This window comes from Pseudophryne corroboree, chromosome 6 (assembly GCF_028390025.1).
Source record: "Pseudophryne corroboree isolate aPseCor3 chromosome 6, aPseCor3.hap2, whole genome shotgun sequence".
Classification (NCBI taxonomy): Eukaryota; Metazoa; Chordata; class Amphibia; order Anura; family Myobatrachidae; genus Pseudophryne; species Pseudophryne corroboree.
In genome coordinates this window covers 392,123,132-392,136,453 of record NC_086449.1, presented here as the reverse complement: position 1 = coordinate 392,136,453, position 13,322 = coordinate 392,123,132, and the positions used below count along the sequence as shown (strand labels likewise).

At 43.5% G+C, this 13,322-nt stretch overlaps 1 protein-coding gene across 4 annotated transcripts in view; it reads right to left on the bottom strand.

The window, feature by feature from the left end:
• Positions 1-13,322, bottom strand: part of RBM17 (RNA binding motif protein 17) — a 107,166-nt gene that overhangs the window by 50,971 nt on the left and 42,873 nt on the right. For 3 of the 4 annotated variants that reach the window (XM_063926798.1, XM_063926800.1, XM_063926799.1), the window contains exons 4-5: positions 11,588-11,754; positions 11,137-11,193 (exon numbers count right to left, since the gene is read on the bottom strand). In XM_063926798.1, coding sequence (XP_063782868.1) covers positions 11,137-11,193; positions 11,588-11,754 — 224 coding nt within the window. The remainder of the gene's footprint in view (positions 1-11,136; positions 11,194-11,587; positions 11,755-13,322) is intronic. The other variant, XM_063926801.1, reaches the window with a different exon arrangement.

Below are 13,322 nucleotides of genomic sequence, written 5' to 3'. Positions count from 1 at the left end.
ACACACCAAAAACGCTATAATTATACAGGGACAACCTTTATATGTGTTTTTCCCTTATAGCTATATATATATATATATATATATATATATATATATATATATATATATATATATATATATATATATATATATATATATATATATATATATATATATATATATATATATATATATATATACACACATCGTCAAATAAGTGCCCCCCCTCTCTGTTTTAACCCTGTTTCTGTAGTGCAGTGCAGGGGAGAGCCTGGGAGCCTTCCCACCAGCATTTCTGTGAGGGAAAATGGCGCTGTGTGCTGAGGAGAATAGGCCCCACCCCCTTTTCGGCGGGCTTCTTCTCCCGTTTTTCTGAGACCTGGCAGGGGTTAAATACATCCATATAGCCCCCAGGGGCTATATGTGATGTATTTTTAGCCAGAATAAGGTACTATCATTGCTGCCCAGGGCGCCCCCCCCCAGCGCCCTGCACCCTCAGTGACCGCTGCTATGAAGTGTGCCGACAACAATGGCGCACAGCTGCAGTGCTGTGCGCTACCTTATGAAGACTGAAGAGTCTTCTGCCGCCGTTTCTGGACCTCTTCACTTTTCGGCATCTGCAAGGGGGGTCGGCGGCGCGGCTCCGGGACGAACCCCAGGGTGAGACCTGTGTTCCGACTCCCTCTGGAGCTAATGGTATCCAGTAGCCTAAGAAGCCAATCCATCCTGCACGCAGGTGAGTTCACTTCTCTCCCCTAAGTCCCTCGTAGCAGTGAGCCTGTTGCCAGCAGGACTCACTGAAAATAAAAAACCTAACAAACTTTTACTCTAAGCAACTCTTTAGGAGAGCCACCTAGATTGCACCCTTCTCGGCCGGGCACAAAAATCTAACTGAGGCTTGGAGGAGGGTCATAGGGGGAGGAGCCAGTGCACACCACCTGATCCTAAAGCTTTTACTTTTGTGCCCTGTCTCCTGCGGAGCCGCTAATCCCCATGGTCCTGACGGAGTCCCCAGCATCCACTTAGGACGTCAGAGAAATTAGTGTTGCCACTTACTTTAACATCTTGTGCTTCAGAATAAACTGAAATAACAAATAATTTTAAATAAAATTTTTAGTACTTTGTCCCTGTTTTCATGGACTCACCCTGTGGCATCGATGACAGGGAATCATGAGATCTCCATCATCAAACAGGTAAAACTATTGTCCATCGGTGACAGAGTATTTTGGAGTAGAACAAAATTATTACCTCTCAGAGTAAAAACAATTAATGATCACAAGAAAACATTTTGTAACATTTAGAACAGTAAAAATATAAAGAAAATCAAACACTAATAATGCATCTGAAGGAAGGATTACATATATCAAGAAGGAATACATGACCTTCCAGCTCACTTAGCTGGCTTAAAACAGACACACACACACACTCTATCTGTATACACATGCACAGGAAAGATGACTAGTATTAAAACAAATCCCAGTGAGCTGATTACACTGTATTTGATTAATAACTAAACAGCGTGAGCAGCTTAATCTACATTTTATTTACTAACTCTACTTATAGGATGGCTCTGATGAGTTTACATTGATTTTTTAAAAATTACTATTAGAAACGCAACTTATTTAGAGCAGAAGCCTTATGATTGAGTAATGGACTTTCAAAAACGTGTCATTTCAAAATCTCATCTGAATCAAAAGGTACACACACACACACACACACACACACACACACACACACACACACACACAAGCAGCGTTCACATGAATTGTGAGCTTGCCATTAAAAAGATCTCCTGGTGGATGGGTGGAGCTCACAAGGTCAGACATCACATTTGCTGAGCTATGCATGTATTCCTTATTGGACTCCACTTGACGACTGGTCACAATGTATAATTAATGGTTGTAGGTTTTTTTCTGTTGCATGTTCTTATATGTTTGAAGAGTTTATTTATTAAGCAGATCACATAATGCATTAGTACACAAGGTAGACAGTGACGGACAATGAATGAACATCAAAGAGCAGTACAACACATCAACATTGCCACTATGATAAGCGTGATCCTGTTTTTAAAAAAAATTAAAGGAGCAAAAAGACTTTCCGCTTGTAAAATGAGGTGGCCAACCATTCAAAGAAAGCGGAGAGACAGAAGAGGAGATCATAAGGGAAAAAAAGAAATAGCTAGAGTGTCCCAGCCAGCAGGAGAGTGGTGGCGGGGAGCCGGAGTGTACCCATCCGGGCGCTGCAGTCTCTCTCTGCAGTGCGTGGAGGCGGCTGGAGCGCAGCGGGAGGTCCGGAAGGCAGGAGAGGGCGAGCAGGCGGTGGAGAGGAGCGCTGTGCGGCCAGAACCCCGTCGGTACCGGGCTTAGGGCACTGCCATCTTGGTTCTGGTCACATGACCAACGGGGACCAATCAGAGGCCTGATTCAGGTAATTCAGCTGCACCAATCCCAGCAAGGGGCAGGGTATTTCTGGGAGCATTCTGATGCCAGTGCAACGTCTGCCGCAGCCTAGTCTGCATGCTAGTGCTCTGTGCTCCCAGTTTCCAGAGATAGCATTAATAGAAAAGAGATGGCACATTTATTAGCATTTAATGTGCCCATTCAGAAATAAACAATTTTTTTTTTTTTTTTTTTTAAATACTGAATAGTAACAATTTTTTAAACTGGGACAACAATGTTTTCATATAAAATCATTTGTCTGCCATACATATTGGAATATTTTGTTCTTCCCAACACACGATCCTACGGGTTTCCTTCGTTACAAAAGAGAGCGCACTCTAAGACTCCTTCATGGTTACATGTACAGCGCTGCATACAGCAATGATATTGCTTTATATACCCTGAATTACAGCATTTAGTACTTCTCCTAAATTTTAGAACACAGAGCAGAAGCTTGGCTTCTGCTGTGGTCCACGTACCCTGAATCCAGCAATAAGGGAAACTGCCTCCTAGGCCTAAAGGCTGGCATCTATAGTGACAATTGTCCCATTCCATACAGCAAGGGCAATTTGTCATCCATGAGACACAAAGGCAACAAATGTGTTCTTTGGAGACAAACTGCTGATGCAACTTGTCTCATTTATAGGCGAGTTCAATCTGTAATGCTCTCAAATGGAAAAGTACAAACTGCACGGAGTTGAATGTAGAAACCATCTACCCCAGGACTTTCATACAGAAAAGACGTCTATCTACAAGCCAATAGACATCTTACTAGTGTATGTAAATGGTGTAGACTCAAGCCCAAAGCCTGCACTCCGTATTGGTCCAAGGTCTCTAGTTGCTGACTACAGCTTAGGTACTTCCCGCATTGAGAGAAGATTCATTTACCTACAGATGTATCCTCATACATTATTGCTGCAGTTGTGCCAAACAGCCCCTCTTGGCGCACCAGGTCCTGTGTGACTCAGTCACACACAGAGATACAAGTGTCACATATCAAATTAATCAGCAGTCTCCTGGTGCATCCAAGTCTCATGGCATTGCGACTAAGACACATTTTGGGGTAAAAAGATTTAACAAAAAAAAAAAAAAAAATAATTACCGGTATGCTAGTCTCTGGGAGGCTCAAGGGATGCTAGGAGATGTAGTTCTCCCAGCCGCTGCCTCCATCCAGGGGGAATACACTACAAAGGAGGAGGGGTAAGGGTGACATGCGCACGGCATCCATTCACGCTAAGAAAGAGCTTGGGGGAAGCCCACCACCTCCATAGGTGCTGGGCACGCCAACAGTGATGCCGCCGGCCGCCCACGCCCCCTTTTTTTTTTTAAGTCTGCGGGCTGAACCTCCAACTTTTATTACCGCAATGACCCCGCCCCCTATTTTGCATGGCTGCGCCCCCTTTTCACAGCGCGCGCACGCTATTGTCCCTCTAGGTCCGGCGCCCTGCCCTGCCCGGATTCTAGAGTGAACACTACATACTTACACACTCACAAACTACTACAGGAGACTCGGCTCCCGACGCTGAATGCAGAAAACACCGCTTCGGAAGGGGAGTAATTACTGCCTAATTAAACTAATTGGAAACTTCCAATTGCTTAATTAGTCCTCAAGAGGAGAGTCGCTGGCGTCCCAGAACATGTCCCAATGTTTTTTTTCTAAAAATATCTATTTTGGGGGGGGGGGGGGGCCTGGGGGGAAACAGCAGTGCTCTGTAGCTGTAAGAAAAAAAAGCCATTGGGTCTCATTTTCTGTCCTATAATTGAATAGAAAAACCCCATGACAGCGGGAAAATCCTTGCGCCGCAGGGTTTTTTTTATTATTATTTCCTGCCGTCAATTGAATTTTCCCCATAGTGTGAAAAAAAATAAGAATTTACTTACCGATAATTCTATTTCTCGTAGTCCGTAGTGGATGCTGGGGACTCCGTAAGGACCATGGGGAATAGCGGCTCCGCAGGAGACTGGGCACAAAAGTAAAGCTTTAGAACTACCTGGTGTGCACTGGCTCCTCCCCCTATGACCCTCCTCCAAGCCTCAGTTAGGATACTGTGCCCGGACGAGCGTACACAATAAGGAAGGATTTTGAATCCCGGGTAAGACTCATACCAGCCACACCAATCACACCGTATAACTCGTGATCTAAACCCAGTTAACAGCATGATAACAGAGGAGCCTCTAGAAAAGATGGCTCACTACAGCAATAACCCGATTTTTTGGTAACAATAACTATGTACCAGTATTGCAGACAATCCGCACTTGGGATGGGCGCCCAGCATCCACTACGGACTACGAGAAATAGAATTATCGGTAAGTAAATTCTTATTTTCTCTAACGTCCTAAGTGGATGCTGGGGACTCCGTAAGGACCATGGGGATTATACCAAAGCTCCCAAACGGGCGGGAGAGTGCGGATGACTCTGCAGCACCAAATGAGAGAACTCCAGGTCCTCCTCAGCCAGGGTATCAATTTTGTAGAATTTTACAAACGTATTTGCTCCTGACCAAGTAGCTGCTCGGCAAAGTTGTAAAGCCGAGACCCCTCGGGCAGCCGCCCAAGATGAGCCCACCTTCCTTGTGGAGTGGGCATTTACAGATTTTTGGCTGTGGCAGGCCTGCCACAGAATGTGCAAGCTGAATTGTACTACAAATCCAACGAGCAATAGTCTGCTTAGAAGCAGGAGCACCCAGCTTGTTGGGTGCATACAGGATAAACAGCGAGTCAGATTTTCTGACTCCAGCCGTCCTGGAAACATATATTTTCAGGGCCCTGACAACGTCTAGCAACTTGGAGTCCTCCAAGTCCCTAGTAGCCGCAGGCACCACAATAGGTTGGTTCAGGTGAAACGCTGAAACCACCTTAGGGAGAAACTGAGGACGAGTCCTCAATTCCGCCCTGTCCGAATGGAAAATCAGATAAGGGCTTTTACAGGATAAAGCCGCCAATTCTGACACGCGCCTGGCCCAGGCCAGGGCCAACAGCAAGACCACTTTCCATGTGAGATATTTTAACTCCACAGATTTAAGTGGTTCAAACCAATGTGACTTTTGGAACCCAAAAACTACATTGAGATCCCAAAGTGCCACTGGAGGCACAAAAGGAGGCTGTATATGCAGTACCCCTTTTACAAACGTCTGAACTTCAGGGACTGAAGCTAGTTTTTTTTGGAAGAAAATTGACAGGGCCGAAATTTGAACCTTAATGGACCCCAATTTCAGGCCCATAGACACTCCTGTTTGCAGGAAATGTAGGAATCGACCCAGTTGAATTTCCTCCGTCGGGCCTTACTGGCCTCGCACCACGCAACATATTTTCGCCAAATGCGGTGATAATGTTTTGCGGTTACATCCTTCCTGGCTTTGATCAGGATAGGGATGACTTCATCCGGAATGCCTTTTTTCCTTCAGGATCCGGCGTTCAACCGCCATGCCGTCAAACGCAGCCGCGGTAAGTTTTGGAACAGACAGGGTCCTTGCTGGAGCAGGTCCCTTCTTAGAGGTAGAGGCCACGGATCCTCCGTGAGCATCTCTTGAAGTTCCGGTTACCAAGTCCTTCTTGGCCAATCCGGAGCCACGAATATAGTGCTTACTCCTCTCCATCTTATCAATCTCAGTACCTTGGGTATGAGAGGCAGAGGAGGGAACACATACACTGACTGGTACACCCACGGTGTTACCAGAGCGTCTACAGCTATTGCCTGAGGGTCCCTTGACCTGGCGCAATACCTGTCGAGTTTTTCCCAACGGTTAATAATCATGTGGAAGACTTCTGGGTGAAGTCTCCACTCTCCCGGGTGGAGGTCGTGTCTGCTGAGGAAGTCTGCTTCCCAGTTGTCCACTCCCGGAATGAATACTGCTGACAGTGCTATCACATGATTTTCCGCCCAGCGAAGAATCCTTGCAGCTTCTGCCATTGCCCTCCTGCTTCTTGTGCCACCCTGTCTGTTTACGTGGGTGACTGCCGTGTTGTTGTCCGACTGGATCAACACCGGCTGACCTTGAAGCAGAGGTCTTGCTAAGCTTAGAGCATTGTAAATGGCCCTTAGCTTCAGGATATTTATGTGAAGTGATGTCTCCAGGCTTGACCATAAGCCCTGGAAATTCCTTCCCTGTGTGACTGCTCCCCAGCCTCGCAGGCTGGCATCCGTGGTCACCAGGACCCAGTCCTGAATGCCGAATCTGCGGCCCTCTAGAAGATGAGCACTCTGCAACCACCACAGGAGGGACACCCTTGTCCTTGGTGACAGGGTTATCCGCTGATGCATCTGAAGATGCGACCCGGACCATTTGTCCAGCAGGTCCCACTGGAAAGTTCTTGCGTGGAATCTGCCGAATGGGATTGCTTCGTAGGAAGCCACCATTTTACCCAGAACCCTTGTGCATTGATGCACTGAGAGTTGGCTCGGTTTTAGGAGGTTCCTGACTAGCTCGGATAACTCCCTGGCTTTCTCCTCCGAGAGAAACACCTTTTTCTGGACTGTGTCCAGGATCATCCCTAGGAACAGAAGACGAGTCGTCGGAACCAGCTGCGATTTTGGAATATTGAGAATCCAATCGTGCTGCCGCAACACTACCTGAGATAGTGCTACACCGACCTCCAACTGTTCCCTGGATCTTACCCTTATCAGGGAATCGTCCAAGTAAGGGATAACTAAAATTCCCTTCCTTCGAAGGAATATCATCATTTCGGCCATTACCTTGGTAAAGACCCGGGGTGCCGTGGACCATCCATACGGCAGCGTCTGAACTGATAGTGACAGTTCTGTACCATAAACCTGAGGTACCCTTGGTGAGAAGGGTAAATTGGGACATGAAGGTAAGCATCCTTGATGTCCCGAGACATCATGTAGTCCCCTTCTTCCAGGTTCGCAATCACTGCTCTGAGTGACTCAATCTTGAATTTGAACCTCTGTATGTAAGTGTTCAAAGATTTTAGATTTAGAATCGGTCTCACCGAGCCGTCCGGCTTCGGTACCACAACAGTGTGGAATAATACCCCGTTCCCTGTTGCAGGAGGGGTACCTTGATTATCACCTGCTGGGAATACAGCTTGTGAATGGCTTCCAAAACAGTCTCCCTGTCAGAAGGAGACATCGGTAAAGCCGACTTTAGGAAACGGTGAGGGGGAGATGTCTCGAATTCCAATTTGTACCCCTGAGATATCACCTGAAGGATCCAGGGGTCTACTTGCGAGTGAGCCCACTGCGCGCTGAAATTCATTGAGACGGGCCCCCCACCGTGCCTGATTCTGCTTGTAAAGCCCCAGCGTCATACTGAGGGCTTGGCAGAGGCGGGAGAGGGTTTCTGTTCCTGGGAACTGGCCGATTTCTGCAGCCTTTTTCCTCTCCCTCTGTCACGGGGCAGAAATGAGGATGTCTTCTGGCTCTGTAAGGGGGCCGGCGGCGCGGCTCTGGGACCCATCCATGGCTGGGCCTGTGATCGTCCCTCTGGAGCTAATGTCCAGTAGCCTAAGAAGCCCAATCCACTCTGCACGCAGGTGAGTTCGCTTCTTCTCCCCTTAGTCCCTCGATGCAGTGAGCCTGTTGCCAGCAGGTCTCACTGAAAATAAAAAACCTAAAACTAAACTTTTCACTAAGCAGCTCAGGAGAGCCACCTAGTGTGCACCCTTCTCGTTCGGGCACAAAAATCTAACTGAGGCTTGGAGGAGGGTCATAGGGGGAGGAGCCAGTGCACACCAGGTAGTTCTAAAGCTTTACTTTTGTGCCCAGTCTCCTGCGGAGCCGCTATTCCCCATGGTCCTTACGGAGTCCCCAGCATCCACTTAGGACGTTAGAGAAACAAAACAAAAAAAAAAAAAAAAAAAACAGAAAAATACTGTAAGTGCATGAAGTCACACAGAATTATTATTTGTATACGCGTCAGAATATATTGGTGTGCTGCTCCCATTTGTCCTGAACTGCAATTATTTTTTTTGTCCCCTCTTTGATGTTGTACGATTCAACACAACAGCAACCATACTGTTACATAGTAAAATAAGCGCTTAATTTAATAAAAACTGCTTATGCAGCATCATAGAAAAATCACGGTGTCCTGTTAGCACTCAATACAAAAGGCAAGTTCATTGCAGAGTGGGCATACAAAAAAGAGTCATACAAATCATATTGGATATTTTCAAGTACAAAAGTTCTGACAGAGGCTCCACCTTCCATGCTCCAGCCTCCCCTCAAGTGGATAATAGAGAAAACAAAATCATTACTGAAAACTTAGATGTTCTTTTAACAAAGATATGAGTCATTTGCAACAATCATTTCAGCAGTCAAAATGTGGAATTTGTTGTCTGCGATAATAAAACAATGTGCACCCAGCGGTTATTAGTGCACAGGCAGTCGTACTTGCAACAATGGAATGTAAAACATACATATTGTACGATGCACAATTTCAGGTATTGGACCACTGTGTGTAATGAACAGGATACATTATAATACACACACACACACAGTTGTGCGCATGTTTACAAACCCTAGCAGAATTTGTGATTTTCTGGACATTTGTCAGAATATGTAACTCACAAACTTTTCTTTCACTCATGGTTAGTGGTTGGGTGAAGCCATTTATTGTCAAACAACTGTGTTTACTCTTTAATTCATAATGACAACAGACAATACCCAAATGACCCTGATCAAAAGTTTACATTCCCCAGTTCTTAATACTGTGTATTGACCCATTTAACATCAATGACAGCTTGAAGTCTTTTGTGGTAGTTGTGGATGAGGCTCTTTATTTTCTCAGATGGTAAAGCTGCCCATTCTTCTTGGCAAAAAGCCTCCAGTTCCTGAAAATTCTTGGGCTGTCTTACATGAACTGCACGTCTGAGATCTCCCCAGAGTGGCTCAATGATATTGAGGTCAGGAGACTGAGATGGCCACTCCAGAACCTTCACTTGAAAGGTCGACTTGGCCTTGTGTTTTGGATCATTGTCATGTTGGAACTTCCAAGTACGTCCCATGCGCAGCTTCTGGGCTGATGAGTGCAAATTTTCCTCCAGTATTTTCTGATAACATGCTGCATTCATCTTGCCATCAATTTTGACCAAGTTTCAAGTGCTTTTGTAGCTCACACATCCCCAAAACATCAGCGATCCACCTCCGTGTTTCACAGTAGGAACGGTGTGCCTTTCATCATAGGCCTTGTTGACTCCTCTCCAAATGTAACGTTTATGGTTGTGGCTAAAAAGTTCAATTTTGGTCTCATCACTCCAAATGACTTTGTTCCAGAAGTTTTGAGGCTTGTCTCTGTGCTGTTTGAAGTATTGTAAGCGGGATGCTTTGTGGCATTTGCGTAGTAATGGCTTTCTCCTGGCGACTCGACCATGCAGCCCATTTTTCTTCAAATGCCTCCTTATTGTGCATCTTGAAACAACCACACCACTTTTTTTCAGAGAGTCCTGTATTTCAGCTGAAGTTGTTTGTGGATTTTTCTTTGCATCCTGAACAATTTTCCTGGCAGTTGTGGCTGAAATTTTTGTTGGTCTACCTGACCGTGATTTGGTTTCCACAGAATCCCTCATTTTCCACTTCTTAATTAGAGTTTGAACACTGCTGATTGGCATTCTCAATTGCTTGGATATCTGTTTATATCCCTTTCCTGTTTTATACAGTTTAATAACCTTTTCCCGCAGATCCTTTGACAATTCTTTTGCTTTCCCCATGACTCAGAATCCAGACACGTCAGTGCAGCACTGGATGAAAGATGCAAGGGTCTTTCAGGAGTCCAGAAACTCACTGACCTTTTATACACACACACTGATTACAAGCAAACAGATCACAGGTGAGGATGGTTACCTTTACTAGCCAGTCAAACCCGTTTGTATCAACTTGTGTGCATGTTATCAGGCCAAAATCTCCAGGGTATGTAAACTTTTGATCAGGGTCATTTGGGTAGTTTCTGTTGTCACTATGATTTAAAAAGAGTAAACACAGTTGTTTGACAATAAATAGCTTCACCCAACCACTAACCATGAGTGAAAGAAAAGTTTGTGAGTTATCATTCATATTCTCTAACAAATGGTCAGAAAATCACAAATTCTGCTAGGGTATGTAAACTCATGCGCACAACTTGCCATCACCTGTGGTGAGCTAGTTAATTGATAATAAAGGTGTTTCACCACAGGTGATGGCAATCATACATTACCAGGAAAGTCCAGGTACAGAGCATTTTCACCCTCATGGAGAGGGTCAGGTAGGCAAGTATGAGATTTATTTTTATATATATATATATATATATATATATATATATATATATATATATATATATATATATATATATATATATATATATATATATATATATATATATATATATTTATTTATTTAGCTAAACATCACTCCATATTCATACCACAGTCTGTAGCAAGCCTAAACTTATTATGTAATATGTCATCTGCATTAATGAAGACAATAAACACACTGCAACGGCAAAGTTATTCTGTAAATGTTAAGTGTCAATTTAATGTTGCCGTAGCAACAGCATCACAGCGCTAATCTAAGTTACACCACCATTGCGATGAAACTTGTTCATATGAAAATGCATTAATGCATAGGATAAGATGCTAACACAGTATTAAAAGTCACAAGAGACAAGCATACAACTATAGCCATTCACATATTTTGTGGTTGCTGCAGAGACTCCATACATACAGTTATCACTCAAGCAAGCTTCCATCGCTGCGTTATAAATACCACTGTAACAAGGGAATTGTGTACCTAACAGGAGTTACTGAAGCAGTTAAGGTTGGTTGCGTTCGTTCATCAATTAGGTTTCTGTAATAGATCAATGCATGAGACTAAAACTTCTGATTTATGCTAAAATAAAGTACTTTAATGAGAAAAAAAAATTAAAAAAATAATAATTTAGAAACAAACATTTCCCATCCATTTTCCTTTATAAGTAAATGTCCAATGAGGTCAAAGAGGAATTGCAACTTTTTAAAATATAATAGAAAATTCTTTTTCAGTTTGAAAAAATATGCTTCATAATTTGACAAAAATAGAATGATAATATACTTAAAACATTTTACCTTACCAAATGTATTACATAAGCATCAAGCTCATTCTAAATGCATTTTTGTGGATTATGTAGCAGAATAAAGATAAGCCCTATAATGAAATATGCCCATTTATCTACATTTCTGTTAAAGAAAGAAATTCTACTTACTTTTCTCGCTCTTCTATTTCTTTCTGCCTTTCGATCTCTCGCTGCCGTTGCCTCTCCTCTCTCTGACGTTTCACCACTTTTTCATATTCATTAGGGTACATGGGGTCATATTCATCAGCTAAAGGAACCAGAACCTCTCCAGCAGAAAAGCCACTGGGCACAGGGTCCTGGGAAGCAGCGTAAAATATTGTTTTAAGGATAACAAGAGCATATGATGTGTAGGGGGAAAAAAAAAATCCTTAGATCTGTGTTTTTATTTGGTACATAAAATAAAACTTGAAGTCTGGGTTGACATTTCATAGTCTGAACACTTACGTCTGTTCTCCTGCTAAGTAATATTGCAATGCAAAAAACAAAACAAAAAAAGATACAGTGCACTTGCTGTATATACCTATACCATATTATGCATATCCAAATATACTAGATCAGTGGTTCTCAAACTCTGTCCTCAGGACCCCACACAGTGCATGTTTTGCAGGTAACCCAGCAAGTGCACAGGTGTATTAATTACTCACTGACACATTTTAAAAGATCCCCAGGTGGAGCTAATTATTTCACTTGCGATTCTGTGAGGAGACCTGCAAAACATGCACTGTGTGGGGTAATGAGGACCGAGTTTGAGAACCTGTGTGCTAGATAAAAGAGAAAGCATTACAGTAGAATAGGTTAAAAAAAATGTGTAAAAGGGTAAAAAGGATGCTCACTATAAAAACATCAAGCAGGATTAAGGGTAACGCCAGACAGGCTGTATAAGCCAATGTTTATCTGGGGGGTCATTGGATTTCATAGGCGATCAAAATCTCCATCAAGTAATGATCAGTACAAAGTAGTGACACAAATTCTGCAGTCAAGAATAAACACATACAGATGTGTCTTCATACATTATTGCTGAAGTCACCCCAAACAGCTCCTCTCTGCACGACAGGTTACCCAAAAATGCCTCTTAGTCATAATGTGTAACTACGACGCACCAGGAGACTCTGACGATTAATTTGATATGCAACTATTGTACATCTGGGAGAAAATTAGTCTGAATCTGTATAGGAAGAACTAAAATGCAGTGGCAGTGGTTTGTTTTTTTCAGACCAAGTTCCATTGTGCACAAAGAATGAGAAATCACTTCTGCGCTCATCCAGCGACAAAACCACCTATAGAAGGAAAGATACCTTTATGTCTCTCTACTTTTTTTCACATTAATGTATGGTACACACCCCTCACTAAAAGAATAAGGACATAGGAGTTACGCACCCTAGAAATGGTTCTCTATTATTACGAACCTACTACACTATCAGCTGTTTTCCTGTTCCTCCTTCTCGCCCTCGAGGATAAGAACCTATCGAGTGCCTCATTTGGAGAAGTAGGAGGAAAGAAGGGAACAAAGTACCAAAGATACCTTTATACGAGGGACATACCACGCATACGCATCAAGTCATCTTGCACACGTCCATGAAAGAGAACTGAGAAAAAGAACAGAGTTTTCACTAAAGACTGTTGATTTCGAACTTACTCCTGTTATACTTTTTCATTGTTTTGTGGTTGGATGAGCGCAGAAGTGATTTCTCATTCTTTGTGTATTTTATGCCATAGGGCGGTTGAGTGACCACCTGTAGACATCTCCACTGCAGCTCTCTGAGGCGCAGCAGTCCTCTATCACCATTATTTCAAGTTTCATTGTGCTTCGTATACAGACTCAGTCACACACAAATATACATATCAAATTAATTAGCAAAGTCTG